The sequence below is a fragment of the Rhinopithecus bieti genome, unplaced genomic scaffold, assembly GCF_001698545.2.
Source record: "Rhinopithecus bieti isolate Rb0 unplaced genomic scaffold, ASM169854v2 scaffold_19276, whole genome shotgun sequence".
In the NCBI taxonomy this organism is placed as follows: domain Eukaryota; kingdom Metazoa; phylum Chordata; class Mammalia; order Primates; family Cercopithecidae; genus Rhinopithecus; species Rhinopithecus bieti.
Window position 1 is genome coordinate 565,444 of NW_016809527.1, and position 19,377 is coordinate 584,820.

Sequence of the window (19,377 nt, forward strand, 5' to 3'; positions counted from 1 at the left end):
GTGGCATAGTTAGAAGACCTCTTTATGGAGACTGACAAATCATAATTCCATCATGGCCACCTGTCAGATTACTTGGCTGCATGGCCATAGTCAAATTACATCACTTTTCTAAGTCTCAGTTTCTTCGTGTGTGAACTGAAGTGTTAATTAGACCCATCTCACTGGGTTGCCATGAAGTTAAATAAGATGTTATGATCTGAACGTTGGTTATTCTCCTCCAAAAGTAATGTCTTGGAACCTAATACCCAAGTTTTAGGGTATTATAGTTTTAAGAGGTGGGGCCTTTGGGAAGTGATTAAGTCATGACCCCACATTCACATTAATTGGATTAGTGACCTTGTAACAAGCTCAAGCTCCCTTGCCCCTTCCACCATATGAGGAGAACAAAGCAAGAAGGGGCCATCTATGAGGAACGGGCCCTCATCAGACATTGAATCTGCTGATGCCTTAATCTTAGATTTTCCAGCACCTAGAATTGTGAAAAATACATTTTTATTGCCTATAAATTACTCAGTCTAAGTATTTTGTCATAGCACATAAAATAACTTGCATCAAATTCTTACTATAGTGCTTGGCTCTCCCTAGTGCCATGAGCTCAACTGATTTTAGTTTATTATTAAGATTAACTTGTCTATCTGTTTACCAAAATTATATTTTTTATTTGTGCCATTTATTTAACAAATAGCTAGGCTCCTTACATGACAGACACTGTTCTAGGTTTTTAAAAAGTACCTAATTCTTATAACACCCATCTTAGGCAGGACCTATTAAGAATCTCCTTTTTACGGAAGAAACATTTGAAGCAAAAGAGATTAAATATCTCAGTCAAGTCACACAGCTGGTATATGGCCAAGTTCTATGTCCTGTTTCCTGTCTTGAAATGTGTGCTCTTAGCCACAGCCGTATGCTGCCTGTTATTTTCTCATGTCAGGAATAAGGTTGAGCGTAATGGTGAAATCACTAACCCAGAATTAGAAAATTTGAGTTCTAATTCTGGTTCTGTAGGTGCCTGAAAATTCAGGAAAAACCCAGAACCTGGGTCTAGTCTCTAAGCTCAGAATACTTTTGTGCACTCACAAAATGTGAGGTGACATTATTATTAATTTATAATTATGTGTTACACAATTAACACCATATAATTAACAAACCCATGGCAGTGTTTATAATCATCCCTAATTTATAACAGCATTACAATCTCCTTATGTATTCAGGCCTGTGGCAAAGTCAGTACAATCTCTGTTCCCTGGTTAAAGCTTGTGGGAATCACTAGACAGGGAAAGCACAGTCATCTCTGGTGACATCAGCACAAAATGCAGACTTTCAGTGTGGGCTTCCCTTCTTTCTCCCCATCATCAGCTCTGTAGCTTTTGTTTAAAATTTTTATCCAGGCCATTTTCTTCCTGGCCTGGGATAAATATCTCCATTTAGAAGTTTCGTGAAGACTATGAAGCCTGAAATGTTAAAAAGGCTCATTGACCACTCTTAGGGAGAGATTGGCTCTTGAGTAGAATCAACACAGTTTCAGGAGACACCTACTAAGCAAGGGATGTTGGGAGTGGAGGTCAAATATTCGATCAGAGAGCAACTCGACTTGTGATTCATGAAACCTATTTGTTTATTCCAAGCTACTTGGCAGATATTCTTCTTTTACTGATTTCACAATGTCTCCTTCAAGCCTCATGCCCACCATTATCCCAGGTTCAGTGATCTGGATTCTGTCTACTGATTATACCATATATATCAAGGCGTTCCTCTTCATCCTTTAGCCTAACTCTTTACTTGCCAGTTTAGAAGCCTCTTCCTTTCTGTTAATGCTTACAAATAATATATCTACTTAATATATGTGCTTCTATGATATATTTCAGGGTTTTGTTAAAGTGACCATAACTACCATTCCTATGAAGATGTTTATCTTTATATAAAGACTGCCTCCTCTGATGGGCAGGAGGGTGCTACGCAAGCTATATTAACTTGGTAAGTGATCCTAGTTCAAACTATGCATGAAATACTGAAAAGGGAACTAAACTCGTGGCTTAGACTAGATCAGAGGTACTCACCCAAGACTGGTAGCATTCCAGAATGTGCAAGAAAAGTTATTAAGGGATCTGTGAAATATTATTCAAAAGTGTATGTGAAGGTACATTTTTATTGGGAAGGAGCCTAGAGCTTTCAGATATCTCAAAGAAATCTGTAACTTTCCTCAAATTAATTAAAATCAAAGAGACTTGTAATTTCCCCCAAATTGACTAGGTGACAAGTTTATGTAATAAACGTGATGTTATTTCCCACTCATTGGTTCAAATATATCCCATTGCATTCCTTGCATCCATGTCAATTTGTGAGTTTGCTGAGAGGGGAGGATTCCAAGAGAAAGTAGTGAGAGAATATACTATGTGACTTGACTGCAAATGCCGACAATTAGATCCAATACTGAAAAGTAAGGAATGGCATCACACGTGTAACTGCAGGTCCTGATAACAATTTAGAGAGAGAAGGAATATTGACAAGAGTTTACTCAGGCAGCCTCCTCCTTTTATGTTTTCAGAGTTGCTAAGGCTGGAGTCACTGATATGCAGTTCTAAAGAAGAGACTGACCTCCACTCAGCCTAAGATTATTATGAACATCCAAGGATTTAGTTGATTCTCAGTTGGAAAATTGTCTATGTATAAAATATTTGGTAACAAGAAATTATATGTTCAATATATATATATATATATATATATATTGATCTGCAGCATATATATGTGTGTATATCTATATAGATATGAAGAGGGAAGAAAAGGAGTTTGGGGGTTTAGTAACCCATTAGTATAAATATCATGGGGGTTGATCCTTAATTCTTACACTAACCTAGAAGATTAGACTAGAAAACCTTTTACTTCTAGACAGTAAAAGAGGACTAAACTCATGGTCAGTGTTCAAACTTGAAGAATAACTTTTGGTATAAATATCTCTTTATATAAATTCTTTATATAAATTATATAATTTAAAAAGTTAGAGTTTTAAAGATCTGTAACATCTTCTTTAGCCCTAAAAGTCTGTAATTCCACCTGTCCAGCCTTCTCTCCATTTGTCCTGGTAAATTAATCCTCTGTAACTCTAATAAAGTAGTTTTCCTAAAAATCTATCTTGACTGCCATGAATAGTGCTACATTAGCTTTCTTTTAGTCAATATGTGTCTAACACGTTTTTGTCAATTCTTTTATTTTCAACCTTTATCTAATTTTAAATTTATAACTCGTAGTCTCTGGTTTTTTACTGACAAGTTTTATCCAATTACATTTATTGTGATTATCTGTATAGTAAATTTTGTTATTATACCTGTTTGTATGTGTCAAGCTATTTTAATGATTCTTTTGTTGTCTTTTATTGCCTTCTTTTCAATTTTTTTTCTCTATTAACTTAAAAGTTACAGGATCTGCATCTAGTATATTAGGGGTTAATCACTCCTCAGTCTTGGACTCTATGGTCTCTACCCCGGATCATTTATCACCATCTAGTGGATGGATCCGTATCATTATTATCATTTTCTTTCTACAGAACAGAGTATAGGATAACATATTCATCATTTGGATCATTTTATCAGTACAGACAACCCAACAAGATACTCCACATTCCAAATTATATTCTTGGACTTGAATAATCCCTAAGACTCATTCCTATTGTGTTCATCTGTTTTGCTCCCCCACCTTTCTTCCTCTTTGCAACATGTAGTCTCTGTGTAACTCTGATTTTAATCACTTAAGGGAGCTTTGCTGTTAGTGTGACCTCTTCTTGCCCTTCTCTTTGAAGGGGGCAGATGTGCCAGGGTCCAGAATTTTCCAATGATTTTATTTGATAGCTAATTAATGTCCTTCTGTGGTTTACATAGCAATGCCATGCTTTGCTGCCAGGCCTTATCCAAATGGGCATTCTGTTCACTCTTGTGTCTTAGCATCAGCATATTAATCAGACACCATAGGTCCTTGGTTGCTGCATCAAATTGGTAAGACACTAATTGAATTAAAATATCACTTGGAGGCTTCAGGCTTCTCTTCCAGCTAGAGGGGAACCTTATTAGCTCAAAGGGCCAGCCAGACCCAAGCAGGAAACATTTGGAAATCCACACAACTTTTTGCCCTTTCATAGCAAATTATTTTTTTTGTCACCATAGAATAAATATTTTGATGTCTAAATCCTTCTCGCTCCTTGAAAATTGTTCTATCTCTCTGACCTTTCTAGTCATTAGACAATGCTGTATTCTTTCTGTAAAATGAAGTGACTGAGTTAATATTTTCAAGGTGAAGGGAATAATTTTTCCCACACCTGCAGTGGGTGAAGTCTGGAAAAGAACTCAGATTGAAGGTCCTAATTGAATTGTGATAAGGATTAAGTAGCACACTGCATATGAAGATTGCTTAGCAATCTGTAAAGTGCAGTGTAAATACAAGGGATTTTTACATTAGGAGTCTTTGGAAGTGCCTGGAAGGTATAGATGAAGGAGAAAAGAAAGGGAGGGAACTGAGGAACCATCAGTCTTAAATTCATTCTTTAAATGGTAAAGATTATGGATAATTGTTTCCACTTCTCATATAGAGTCAAAATCCTCACTCTCTTTGGTAGGTTTACTATTTCAAGTAACACCTGTTAAAATCACTATTGGAACTGACCCTTAAATATGCAATGCATATTTATACTTTATATATATATAATATGCAATGCATATTTATACTTTATAATTGTTTTTGCATCCACTGTTCCTTTGGTCACTCTATTCTTTTCTACTTGCCCAACTCCTGATCATTTTTCAACACTTAGAATGAGGAAGTCCTCTATCGAAAGGCTTTTCCAACCCCACAAAGAGTTAATACCTCCTTCAGTGTTCCCCTCTGTGTGCCTGACTGCATGAAAGCACTGATCATGGTAAACTATAATTACTATTGTGTCTTAAATTGGTTTATGTGTCTGTCTTTTTCATTAGTGTATGACTGGCACAAAAACATGAATGATTTCCTTTCAAATCTATGTATTTCTGACATGTCCCATTCACCTGTTAGGTGTTTAAGAAATGTTTCCTCATTGACTGGCCTTCTTCTAAATTTCATGCTTGATGGATAAGCTGTGATGTGACCTCTGGCATAAAGGATTTTCAACCTAAATGAGCATTGAACTTTCTCAAAATCTGAGGCTAAATAACTATGTCAGTGTAAGGTGCATGCCACACTCTGAAAGTTGGTATAGAACATATGCTAATTCATACTAAAAACTGAAATATTAAAGTTGGAATTTACCATTCTTAAAAAAAAAAAAAATCTTCTTCCCAGACACACTTAGACAAAGTAGATAATTCTTTGCCTCTATGCATTGAAACCCTCCTATTATTTCATCTTAAAATAAGCTACACTAGGGATGGTCTTCACTTTGTGTCCTGCTAACACAGACTTCAATAACCTCTGAGATAGGTCTTTGTATTTTACCTAGGAGGACATTACCATAAGAAGGAAATGCACATTGCAGAACTGGAGCCAGTGGGTGAAAGTATGCAAAGCTGGTCAAAGTATGGAAGGATATTCCAATTAGATCTGGTCTATAACACAAGCTGGAATGGGAGCTATTACTCTTCTTCCATGAAATAATGTTAATAATTCAAAGAAAGTGGAAGACACAGCTAATTAGCTAGCTGCCTGTCCCTGGTATGATCTAGTCAGTGAATAGTGGTGATTTCCCAATGATGAAGAGATTTGCACTGGAAGAAGTTTAGATCACAGTATTTCTATTTTCTCTTCCAACCTTGAAATTTTGTGATTCTGCATTTCTCTGCCAATGCAGAAATGAGGATCCAGGTGCTCAGGAAGCACCTCTTGCAAGTACCACCTTAACAAAAAGATGAACTCAGAGTTTCTGGAGACTAAGAAGTGATGTCTGATCAAATCCTTTACAGAACTGCTTTCAAATGAGCTGTCTTTGTTAGTCTTTCAAACTGATGTAACCCCCAAGTTAAAGCTGTCTTTCTTAGTCTATCATCCTAATTTAACCCTCATAAGGCCTCTCACCATTTCACAGATGCCAAGGAAGCGGCAGTGTTTATATTTCTGTGTGTGGGGAAGGGGAGTGGGTGTAGGTGGTAGATGCGCATGTGTATTATCAAAGGAGACAGATATACATATATATATTTCTTAGGGAAGTCTGTCTGGCAAACCAACGCAATACTAAAACTTACCCTGTTTTTTGGTCACTGATTTTATTTAAATTTAAACTAAAACTTTACCTTTAATATAGAAAGAATTTCTTGTGGAAGTTAACAATTTTTTTTTTTTTTTTTTTTTTTTTTTTTTTTGGAAAGCCAGGAGGAGGAGAAATTTCTTCAGCACACACAAGCACACACACACACATTCTCTCTCTCTCTCTAAACAACCTCAGACCGAAAAAAAATAATCCCTTGGCAACTACGTTGAAGGAGAAAATACAAAAGCAGCCAGTGTAATTTGGAAGAAGGTGCATTGCCAAGGGAGTCAGAAAGTGAGGTTCAAGCCCTCATTCAGGCAGTAACTCTAGGTATAATGATGGGCATGTCATTCCTCTCTGAGCCTATTTCTCAAACTAAGGAGTTTGATGAGCTGATATCCAAAACTACTTATTGTCCTGTGATTATGTGAATGGACCCCTTCCTAATCCCACCTACTGGCCAGCTTCCATTAGTTTTAGTGTATTCAGAATGAAAGATGCCCTATGGATAAGATTGCAGTGTCACTGTATCCCCACCCCTGTGTGAGAAAGAGTCAAAAAGAAGAGAAAACACACACACACACACACACACACACACACGGAATTAAGCATAAAGAGGGAAGAAATCTTAACCGAAGAAATATCTTCTTTATCTATGTCCATTTCCTCCAAAAAGGAAAAATGGCAGTGTCAGTTGTACATTACATATATCTCTCTTTCTTTTTAGTGTTTAATCTTAGCACCTGCACAGCAGAGATCTTTACAATTCATTGCATATGCTTTCTCCCTTCTCCCCCCTCAATACAGCACCTGAGGCCTAAGAAGCAACTCCCTCAATGCTCCAAAAAAGGCTGAGACCCTTCTTCATGACAGAGTATAGAAATAACAAACATGCCCAACGGTTTTATACAGTTGCTAGAACGTTTTCATTTCCAACAAATGAAGATTTTCCTCCTTTTCTTTGAATATTAATTACATTTTACAAATTTTTGTGGGTTTTTTTGTTTTGTTTTGTTTTGCTTCATTTTGTTCTGTTGTGTGTGCACAACAACAGGGAAAGTCGATGGCAAGGAGTCCCGGGTTAGCAGAGTTTGGCTGTCATCTGGTCCGACTGTTTGAGGATCTCCGTGTTGTACAGGTCCAAGGCGTGGTTCACCCTGATGATCTCGCTGTTGGTCAGTTTCAGGCGGTGTTTCAGCATACAGGAGAACAAGTCCAGCTGGGGTTTCCCCGGGGCCACAGGAGGGGCCAGGCGATTAATTCGGTCCCGAATATCCAACAAGAGGAGCATCACCGACGAAGAGGAATAGAACTGGCCTCCCTGTGTGTAGGACTGGTTGACCTGCTGCACCGCGCTGCGCAGGAGGTCCGCGTTGAACCTCAGGCTATACCCGAACACCTGCACATCCGAGATCTTGATGTAGAACTGCCTCTTGGAGGGATCGGACAGGTCCACGGGGCCCTGGCCAGTCTCATTTCGCAGTAGGGTAGGTAGCCGAGTCCGACTACGTAGGTAGATGTGGACCGTCTCGAAAAATGTTTTCCACCGATTGCCCAGCAAAAGAGTCCAGTTGTAGCACTGGCTGTTTTGGAGACGGATCTTCTCCCAGCGTGGGTAGCCAAATTCCCCGAAGGGCATGTTCCAGCCCTCTGAATGGCTCCCGCTAAAAGGGTTGACATAGACAAAGAACATGGGGTCCAGGCTGCTGTTGCGCATCTGGCAGATGCGCATGGACATGCCGATCACCATGTGGATGAAGTCCATGCGGTTCTTGTTGCTCTTGAGAGTGAGGGACATGCGCTTGCGCCACCGAGGGTCAAAGAAGGTGTCGAGGCGGATCTCGTTGCTGATGAAGGTGGTGTGGACGTAGAGGCGCGAGTCCATCTTCTGCAGCAGGTACTTCAGCTCCAGGTCCTGGAAGTCCAGGTCGGTCTCAAAGCTGATGAACTGCTCGCTGCGCTCCGAGTCCACGTTCTGTGGTTCGCAGCGGCCTCGGTACAGCTTGTAGCCCTTGTTGCAGGAGCCACAGAGGGAGATGTTGGCCAGGCTGCACATGGCGCAGCTGTTGTTCCCGCCTATCACGCAGGGGATGGGGCGCTGGCACAGCGTGGTGCTGCCGTGGCACACGCAGCTCCGCTGGCTCTCCAGGAAGGTTCCCCAAAACCCATTCTCATTACAGTAGAGGAGCGACTGGACCCTTGCAAGCCACTGCTGAATTGTCCTGGGAAATAGAGGAAAAATGGAGAAGGTTAACCACCATGAGTGGGTCTGTGAGTTACAGTTATCCAACTGATAATGCGAACTGGAGCTGCCCAAAGGATGAAAGGACTGGACAGAGCAGCAACAATAGCAAGGGCATCGAATATAAACGTAAGAACTACATTGTAGCTCCTCATAAGGCCACAAACCAGCTGCATGGCCTGGTACTTTACCTTCCTAATGTTCGATGTCCTCATCTGCAAAGTGAACAGAGTGGAGTAAATGTTCTTTGGGGTCCTTCCAGTTCTGTGATTCCGTTACACACTAGTCCCAAAGAAGTGTGATTCAGGAAATGAAAGTGTCTAGACTCAAATACCCCTTCTGGATGACAACATATTGTAAACAATCAGCAATGAAAAAGACCTTAGGGATTATTTTGTTTAACTGAAACCACATGTTTCAACCCCCATTACAGATTTGTCCCATGAGGGTGTGTAACATCTAACAACTTCAACAAAAACAAATTATATTTTATCATACTCTAGAAATCATGTAGTGCTTCCCTACTGATGGTCTTACATGATTCTCATGGTGGTTTTTCAGAACATGTTGGAAAGGGGTTATTTCCCAACAGATGCTGGAGAGGGTGTGGAGAAACAGGAACACTTTTACAATGTTGGTGGGAGTATAAGTTAGTTCAACCATTGTGGAAGACAGTGTGACGATTCCTCAAGGATCTAGAACCAGAAATATCATTTGACCCAGCAATCCCATTACTGGGTATATACCCAAAGGATTATAAATCATTCTACTATAAAGACACATGTACACATATATTTATTGCAGCACTGTTCACAATAGCAAAGACTTGGAACCAACACAAATGCCCATTAATGATAGACTGGATAAAGAAAATGTGGCACATATACACCATGGAATACTATGCACCCATAAAAATGGATGAGTTCATGTCCTTTGCATGGACATGGATGAAGCTGGAAACCATCATACTCAGCAAACTAATGTAAGAACAGAATACGAAACAACAGGAATAGCGAAATGCACCGCATGTTCTCCACTAATAAGTGTGGGAGTTGATACAAGGAGGAACACATTGGACACGGTGTGTGAGGGAACAATCACAGCACCGGGGCCTGTTGGGGGTTGGGGAAGTTAGGGGAGGGATAGCATTAGGAAGATAATACCCTAATGTAGGAATGACGGGTTAGTGGGTTGGCAGCAAACCACCAGTGGCACATGTATACCGTATGTAACAAATCTGCACCATTCTGGCTCATGTATTCAGAACGTTAAAGTATAATAAAAAAAAAAAAAAAAAAAAAAAAAAAAAAAAGAAAGAAAGAAAGAAAGAAAAAAAAAGAAAGGGGTTATTTCCCTGCATTTTTCCAGAGCTCCAAACTCTCCATTCAGTTGCATTTCTATTGCAGCCTCTGGGCCCCTCCTCACAGGCCCTCAACACTATAAATGATACCAAAGTCTATAACCTGATTTCAGCCACTGAAACGTTCTAATGAAGACAGATATTCCATCAGATAAGAAGCAGCATCAGAGGACGAACAAATATGCAAGGCAGTCAGCTTAAAGGCCTCTCATCTTTCCTTTTTTCCTTTGCAAGTCACCCTTTGGCTGTCTTCCATGCTACCAATAATCCCTTGTGTGTCTAGCACTTTTTACCCTGCACAGGGTATATTCACTCCCATTTTCTTGCTTGAGCCTCACAGCAACACCCTAAAAATACCTTGGGACTTGAAGTCAGTCAGACACAGCTCAAAATCCTGACTTCTCCACCTGCAAGCTGAGGTAATGCTGGGCAGTTTTCTTCACCTTCCTAATCATTCCTACCACACAGAGCTATGTGAGGATTATATGAATTTTTATGTGAAGGCTTAGCCTCAAACTTGGTATTTATTAAGAGCTCAATAAAAGTTAGCAGTTGTTATTCCTGCAAAGGGACTGTCAGCAATATTTCATAGACATGGCAATGGAAGCTCAGAGGTGAAAGGATGGACTCAGAGTCAAACAATCAGAGAGTAGTCTCCTGGCTCACAGCTGTGGCTGTTTGCATTGTCGGTCAAGCGAGAGTCAAGAGCACTCTTCTTCAGGCTGTCGTGTGCTGTGGAGATGGTGATGGTGATGGTGATGGTGATGATGATGATGATGATGATAATGATGTTCTCAGTGGTTCCTGATCTCCATTTTATAAAAGTAGAAACAGAAGCTAATTTGCATTGTACTCTCTGTGGTAGGAAATGCTAACAATCCATCTATTCTATCACTTCCACTGATGAGCCACAATCCCCAAACCACAAACACCAAGAGCCTAATTAGGCAGTAGAGCCTAATGTTGAGAAGCATGGTTGTTGGCCCAAGCAGAGCTGAGTTCAAAGCTGCATTCTATAACCAGGATCGAGTCACTTCATCTCTTTAAGCCTCAGTATCAATATCTAAAATGAGGATAATAAAGCTCATCTTAGGCAGCTGGTGAGAGGATTCAGTGAGATAATATATTTAAAGTGCTTAAAAGAGCCTGGCACAGAGCAATTATGGAAAAGGTAATAATAAAAAGTACTCTTATCCCAGAGAATAAGCTCTTCCTTTGAAGGTATTGAGACACTCTCAGGGATTTCACTATCGCTCTGGAGTTTGAGGAAAACCATTTTGTTATATCCATTTGAAAATGGATACTGTTGAAATGGCTTCCCAGCATGCTTTGCTTTCAATGAGTTGCTTATCAGTTGGGAGAAAATGGCGGAATAATTAGAGGGCTCCTTGAAACCCTCTCCTTTTCAAATCCACAGAACTACCCGGCCCTGGCGATAAAACCTCCCTGACAGTATCAAAAACACTGTATTGAAACCCCTCGTTTCTTTGTCAGTTTCTCCTCCAGGCTCTTAGGCTGGAGAGGAGAGGTCCCTCCTTCTCTGAGCACCTAGCCCAGGGCCTGGCTCTACAAATACTTGCTGAGTGAATCAATGTTTGATGAATGAATGCATAAAGAATATTCATATTTTTCTTGTTAGTTTTCATTTAAAAAAGGAAAAACAAACTTCTCCGTCTCCCCTCAGGACTGCAGTATTCGTTTTCCGTACCATCCACCCACACAGCTCCAGGCCTCCCCAGTTTCTGCTTCGTGAGACCAATCCTATTACAGCCTGGAGAACAGCAGCAGGCCCAGCCTTCAGGAAACGGAGCTAGAATAATAATGAGCTCTGTGGCTCCCACCTCCCAAACCAGAACATTGACTGAATATTGGGTATGAGTCATCTGGTATTTTTGTGAGCTGCAGGGGCCCTCCACACGGCCCTGATTGCGTGGTTCCATCTGACGAGAGTGTCATTTCAAAATGCCTCTTTCACATGGCCTACACTTGCCCCTGTCACTCCCTCTCCAAGTGACAGGACAGTACCCCATTTAGAGTTCCTCTGTTCCCATCTGCAAGGCATTCTATAACCCCGTAGAGCGCCCCCTTTCTCGTGTCTCATCATTGGGACCCTTTGTAAGGACCACAGCCCCCACTCCTTGAATCAATGCTTCATTGTAGCTGAACTCTCAGAATCCTCGGTGAGGGAAATAAAAAGATGAAAGTTCCTGGTGATGCTGCAATAAGCAACGGGGCTAATGGCAAATTAGGATTCCAGCCCTGTCAGGCAGGAGGAATTGGGGACAGAGGGCCTCTGAGATACATTCGCGAGCTGCATGGCACCTGCATCTCCTGACCTCAGAATAATCATGAAGTTGTGGGCTGTATCAAAGAAGGCATTAATGATACAGCAAGAGGACTTAGAAAGCAGGTGGTGTTCACGGGGAGCAGGGAGCACGAGACTGAGGGAAAGAGGAAAGAAAACAGAGGGGAAAGGTGGAGAGTGGGGAAGGGTGATAAGTGGAGAAAAGGACTTGGTGTTGGAGATGGTGGGGAAATGTGGAGCAAATGAGCAGAGACAGGCTATGGAGGAGACACTGGACAGGGAAGATGAGATGGAGTGAAATTAGAGTGGGTCGGATAGAAACAGAGACGCAGCCAAGGCATCATCTGTGTTAACTCACAGATTTGGGGAAGAGCCCAGGCTGGGGGTCCTAATTCAACTATTGGATGGGCCACTTGAGGGTGGGCTAGTTGTCCATTCTTCTCCTTTTCTAGAGAGGCCAATTGCAGAGACAGTGGGGGCAGAGAGGTAAAGCAATGTTACCAGTGAGTCCTGATCCCCAAGGTCAACAAACTTTCTTTTGCTTTTCAATATTTCATTTTTAGATTAGAACCAAAAAAAGCTTATTTCGTTGTGTGTGTGTGTGTGTCTGTATGTGTGTGTGTTTCTTTTGAATACAAGCAAATTGCAATAATGAGGAAAAAGCCTCAATCAAATCAATCTCCTATACCTTCTCCATCTCCAGCCAGTTCTCTCAGTAGTTATCATGGATAGTCATAAACTCTGCAAGGTTCAATTGCAGGCAGTACCCTAAACCAGCTGAGGGCATCTGTGACTTACAACTATTGAGTTCTCACTGTATACCAGGCATAGTGCTGGAGGCTCTTCATACTGTCTCCCTGAATAGCACATGAAACCACCTCCATATTACAGACAAAGAAAAATGAGTCCTTGAGAAGTGAGATAACTTGTCTGAGATCACAAAGGTACTTCCCACATTCAAATACCAAACTCTCTACCTCTGGCATCAGTGCACTTTCTTCTAGGTATCATAATGTAAAATTATAATGATAAGGTGAGCAATAAGAAGAAAGCAAGACACAAAAAAAGAAATATATTGAAATAATGGAAAAATACTGAAAGTTTGCACCTGTGAAGGGCCTATTATCACATTCCTTGCTTCCTCTGGATCTGCCAGGGTCCCTCTCCTCCACTCACAGATAATTGGGGCTCCCGACAAGTGCACAGGGAGACGCTGGGGATCAGGGATAGGAGGGACTGAGATCTACACATACCATTTCCCAGGCTAGTTGATGACAGCCTGCCTCAACCCTGGCAACAGAGAAGCAGCTTAATAGGCTGCTCCAGAAGGGAGGGTCTCACAAAGGCTGACACAGCCTCACTGAAAGCCAGTCAGTGTGAGGCAGGGAGGAGCAGGTTTTAAAGTGCTTTACTCTGTCCCTAAGGATCCAAAGCATCTTCCATCTGCAGCCAAAGCTGAGATGCAATACATCCAAATCAGCATCTTTCTGTTGGATGGGATTTCAATTCATTCTGATAGGGGGCTGAGAGGAGAGAAGGAAGGAGGAAGTAGGAGAAAGAAGGAAGCTGAATTTTCATTTCTAAACAGGAAAACCCTGGAGCCTGATTGATAGGTACTCACACTGGCTCTGAATAAAGCAGTTTTGACCATTAGAAGCAGGGAACTTTCAAGAAGAAACCTTGGAAATCCTCGTCTTTCTCATGTTCAGGCCTGAACTCAGAGACTTGGTTGCTGAGGTCGAAAAAAATCAGTGTTTCTTAAGTGTTTTCTACATTGTGGCAGTTACCCCTTTATTCTCACATCAGCCCCATGAGATAGGATTCCATTGTGATTTTTATCCCAATGATCAGGGCATTGAAGGCCACAGAGAGACTGTGACTCACCTTGGTCACACAGCATGGGAGTAGCAGAGCAAAGTTCAGGATTCCTGGATCCAAACCCAATACTCCCTCAATGCCCATGCTCTCTATTCCCTGCCCTCTAAACCCCCGACTGGAGGAGAAAGAGGCTCTGGACCATGGAAACACCTCAGCTGACCCCCTGCAGGCTCTGTCTTTGCCTCCGCCAGGAATTTCTGGCAACCTGACAGGTCTCCTGGTGACACAGCATGGATTCGCTCGTCATTTCGAGGACAGCCTCCACCACCCAGGGCTTTCCATCAGTGCTTTCAAAGGTACACATCTCCCTTTCAGAACCCCCTGGATGGGGAGCTCAGGCTGGGGTTCCTAATTCAAGCAAACTCCCTGCTGATTTTAATTGGAGGTTTTGCCTAAGATGGGAATACAGTGTGGGGCCAGTGGCATTTTAAGGGAGATCATACAAATCGAGTGCCAAGGAGAGAGGAAGAAAAACAGATCTAGGTTAAAATAGATAGCTATAATCCATAACTCCCATTTGCCTACCAGGAGTGTGTATTTAAAAGTACAGAGGAAATGAAAAAAATGAAATTGGAGTTCTGCATTATTCTTTTATTTATGCCTTTTGCTTTCTCCTTGGCATTTCTTTGACATTGTATTGGGTGTCTGAGTAATTCTGTGACTTCACAAAACGTATATTCCACAGACCACAGACTAAAGTGAGAAGACAAACAGCTGTTTTTTTTTATGTTTCTGATGATGCACTGTTCTTTAGTTGTGCTGTGTGTGACTGTGTGTGTGTGTGTGTGTGTGTGTTAAAGAAGTGGTATTTATAAGAGATGAATACATCAACTCAATGGTGTCAGAATGCTTGAGATTCCACTGAAAGGAGCCTCAGAAATAGTATGGATGTGCTAGTATGAATTATAACTGGCCATCAGACTCACTCTGTTCACTATTTTTCCCCGATAAATATTTAGCTTTTAATCATTACCCTCTTTGAGTTTCTAACATTGCTTTAATAACATGTTTTTCTTTCTCTCAGTTCTTCACATGGTGTCACAGCCTCCTTGAGTAGCTCATAATAATAAGGAAGAAATACCAAAAGAAAATGTTATAGCCCCTTGTCATGCTGAAGCTATTTTCTAATTTTCAATTGTGGAGTAAAGGTAATACACGTCTTACTAGAGAGCGCAGAGGAAGAGGGAAGAAGGAAGAAGGAGAAGAGCATCAATGTAAAAAATCCAATAGGGTCTTTAAAATTAGGTTGTCAGGAGTTTAATTGAGGAGGATTATGAAACAATTTTTGCAATTACACAGTTCTGTGTCTGGGAAGGAGGTGACAGGCAACATCAGCTGCATATTCAAATTCAGCATTTTGCTTTGGGGCATGAATGTGTGGAAGACAAGTGAAGGAAGGTGCCCGGAGCCTCTCAACGGTGACAGAAAGGCTAAAAACAGCAGGAAACTCCCTGGTGGAGGGCTATAAGAGTGGTTTATTCTTCTTGAGCAGTAGTTAGACTGGATAATAACAGACTCCAACCAAAAAGCTATGAAATATGAGGGGGCTACCCAGGGTCTAATGGGCCTTAACCCTGAAGTACAATAATGGTCATCTAGATCTATGATCTTGGCAGTGGGAAGGGGTGATCATAGGTGAGGAAGTAATTAAATAAGTGCTGGGCCCTTCTCTACCCCTATTTGACCTTGCTATTTGGATATTTGGATATTTGGCCTTGCTTATTAAATAAGTCACCTGGCCTCTTTGACCTTCAATATTCTTATCTGTCAAATGCGGAAGGTAATATTTACTTTTCACTTTGTCTTAAGAGCTAGGGTGGAATATGCAAAGATCTAGAGAGACTTCCAGTGAAAAGAAGTAATGACTGACCATTACTAACCATGATTGTTACTGAGGGCAAGGAAAAACTATGCTTTATAAATGTCTTCAGTAAAATTATTCCTCTTGGTTACTAAAACAGCTGAGTTGATTATAGCCTAATATCTTCAACTCATTGGTTATTCAGTCTCCATAGTTCTAATGAATGCTGTCACCAACATACTTGAAGAAGAAAGAGCTAACATGAGCTTTGGAATCCAAAAATAATAATAATAATAAAAATTGAGTCATAGCTCTGCTACTCATTATTTAACCTTGAGTTAATTGCTTGTCCTTTCTAAGCTTCAGTTTTCTCAACTACAGAATGGAATAATAATAATACAATGCTTGCAAGGTTGTTCCAAGGCTCAGATAAGATGATGTGCATTAAGTTTCTAACATATATTAGGTACACACTGTCTCTCATGCAAACAAACTATGTTTCTCTTGAGCTCACATAGTAAATGATCCCTTTGAAATCAGTAATTATAGATTTAAAAACTCAGAGTGGGAAAGAATTCAACAAATGCTGCTGGATCAGTTGAATATCCATATTAAACAACATAAATCTTGACACTTAACTTCCTCTGTACTCCTAAATCAAAACAGATAGTTTGCAGATCTAAATGAAAAAAGGAAAACAACAACAGCAACAAAACAACTTTTAGGAGAAAATATAGGGGAGCATCTTTATGACAGTAGGCAAAGATTTCTTAAAAGTGCTCACCACAAAAGAAGATAATTGAATAACAGGACTATACAAAAATTAAAACAGATTCATCAAAAGATACCATAGAATGAAAAGACAACTTTCAATGACAGAATATATTTGCAATACCTCTAGCCAACAAGAGATTGTATGTATAAGACGTGCTAAGGTTTGAAAGTTTGTGTATCCCCTCCCCCAAATTTGTATGTTGAAATTTCAATTTCCAAGGTAATGATACTAGAAGGTGGTGCCTTTGGGAACTAATTAGGTCATGAAAGTGGAGCTCTCATGAGTGGAATTAGTGTTCTCATAAATGAGACATAAGAGAGACTCCTTGTCTCTTCCAACAAGTGAAGACACAGTTAGAAGGTGAACCCAAAACCCTTACCAGACAGCAAACCTACCAGTGCCTTGATCTCGGACTTCCCAACCTTCAGAGCTGTGAGAAATAAATTTATGCTACTTATATGCTACCCAGTCTTTGGTATTTCATTATAGCAGCCTGAACAGACTAAGATAATACATAAACAACTACAAATCAGTGAGGAAAATTCAGATAACCAAAAGGGAAAACAGGCAAATGATATGGACAGGCACTTCATCAAAAAGAATATTCAAAAGGTCAATATGCAATGAATCTCCACTTCATTCACTATCAGAAAAATGCAAATTAAACTAGCAATGATATATTACTCAGCAGGATGGCAAAATAAAATTAGAATATAAAATTAAAAAGAAGGTAAGTACTAAGTCATCAAGGTTGTGGAACAACTGAAACTCTCCTAGGCTACTGCTAGGAACAAAACTTGCTTCAACAAATTCAGAAAACTGGAAGTATGCATTAAAGTATCCACTAAGTTGAACATAGGAATACAGTACATCCCAGCAATTCCATGCCTAATATGCACTCAACCAAAAAGCATATATAAAGACATGTGTAAGATTACAGTACTATTTGGAATAATGCCAAACTAGTCAAATGACTATGAGCAGTAGAAAAGAATTCTACACACACAATAAAATATTTTTGAGAATGAATGAGCCACAACTACACAAAACAAAATGGAGGAATATCTCATAGAAAGAGGAAAAGGTGAAAGAAACTAGACACAAAGAGTTCATTTCATATATAAAGCAAAACTGACCTACACTGGATGAAGCAGTGGAAAAAATAATTCCCTTGGGGAGAAGGTTGGTAAGGCTTAGAAGAAGACATAGGGGGGCTGTACAGTGCAGAGAATGCCTTAGTTTTTGATCTGGTGCTGGTCATATGTGTGAATTCACTTTGTAAAGATTCATCTTCCTGCACATTTATGTGGTTTCCACTTTCTGTATGTACGTAATACTTTAGTAAAACATTTACTGAAAAGACTGTCCTTTAAAACAATCAGAATGATATTAATAAGGCAGAAAAACATGACATTTTCATATCACTTTCAAACTTTCTAAAGCTCTTCTGTTTGTTCTCTAATTTTGATCCTCACAATTTATCTGTGTCCCAGGCTGCCTTGAGAGAGTATCATTTCATTCATATCATTAAAATTTCATTTTAAAGATACAAAAAAACTGAGGCTCAGAGAAGAGAAGTAACTTCCTGATGGTCACTAGTGACTTGTCACATCACTGGGACTAAAACTCACCCATGCGTGAGTTTGTTGGCAGGACTTGGAGGGTGGAGGCAGGCAGGAGAATTGGGTGACGGCTCTGACAGAGGATTAAAAAGAGCTATCCATAGAAATTATAAGACTTATGTCTATTTTGACTAAATCCCCGAGCTTACAGATTCTATTCCAAACAGGAAGCTACTTCCCAGCCACAGGGGGAAAAAAAAAAAAAGAAAGAAAAAAACCAAAAACAACAGAAAGGAACTGGAGATGCTTAGTTTCTTGCCTTGCGTCAGCCAAGTGAGTCAATTGCCCTACTTGCTACAAATGCAGAATGACAAGCATGGATGAAAATGGAGAGATTCCTACTAGTGTTGTCTTAAATAAACCCAGGACAGCGCTCGCAGCGAAGCTCAGCCACTGCCACACATCTCCCTGCTCCTCACCTAGACTGTACACTCTCGGTTGCCATCATTTTGCACCTCACTACCTTTTTTTTTTCTGCCCATAAATAGAAAAAAAGTTTCAAAGATACTCTCAGCTAAAAGCTTCATTGCCACATAGTTAGAAGGACACTTTTAAGCACTTGTGATCAACAGCCAGATGCCCTGAGCTAGCCTGAATTCACCTGTGGGCTTGTGCCTCTTATTTATAGGACAATTTAATATACACTCAGATTAAGTCTTGGATGCTCAAATTGTACCCCCTGCTCTCCACTCCACATAGGCATGCACACAAAAATCAGTAGCCAGGGGCTATCAAAGTAGCAACCTTTCCTGGGGGGAGTTGCCTGTGAGTTTATAGTGACAGTTCCAGAACCTTAAAGCTAAATAACACTTAGGCAAGGCCTGGTCCCTGTGGCAGATGAGAAATAGAGTCCAGGGACATTAAGTAACCTGCTTGCGGTCACACAAGTAGTACCTGGAAGCCCAGAACCAGAATATTCCTCTTGAGGAAGGAGCTGCACACTTCCCAAAATTTATACCGTTTATCTTCCTCCCAGCCTTCTCTAAAGAGGCCTATAACATCTTACCCGGGTGACTGTACTGAGTGAGAAAAGGAAATAAAAATGCTTTCCAAAGACTTTTGCACACTGGCTCTAAACTGACATTAATTCCAGGAGATGCAAAATATCACTGTGGTCTATCAGTCAGAATAAGAGTTTTCAGAAGTCAGGTGATGAATGCAGTTTTAGCTCAGGTCCATCTCACAGTGA

At 40.5% G+C, this 19,377-nt stretch overlaps 1 protein-coding gene across 1 annotated transcript in view; it reads right to left on the bottom strand.

The window, feature by feature from the left end:
* Positions 1–6,828: 6,828 nt before the first annotated feature.
* The window catches only part of BRINP1 (BMP/retinoic acid inducible neural specific 1), a 206,334-nt gene continuing 193,785 nt past the window's right edge, over positions 6,829–19,377 (bottom strand). The window contains exon 8 of the mRNA XM_017889683.1: positions 6,829–8,427. Within this exon, the coding sequence (XP_017745172.1) occupies positions 7,287–8,427 (1,141 nt within the window). The 3' untranslated portion in view covers positions 6,829–7,286. The remainder of the gene's footprint in view (positions 8,428–19,377) is intronic.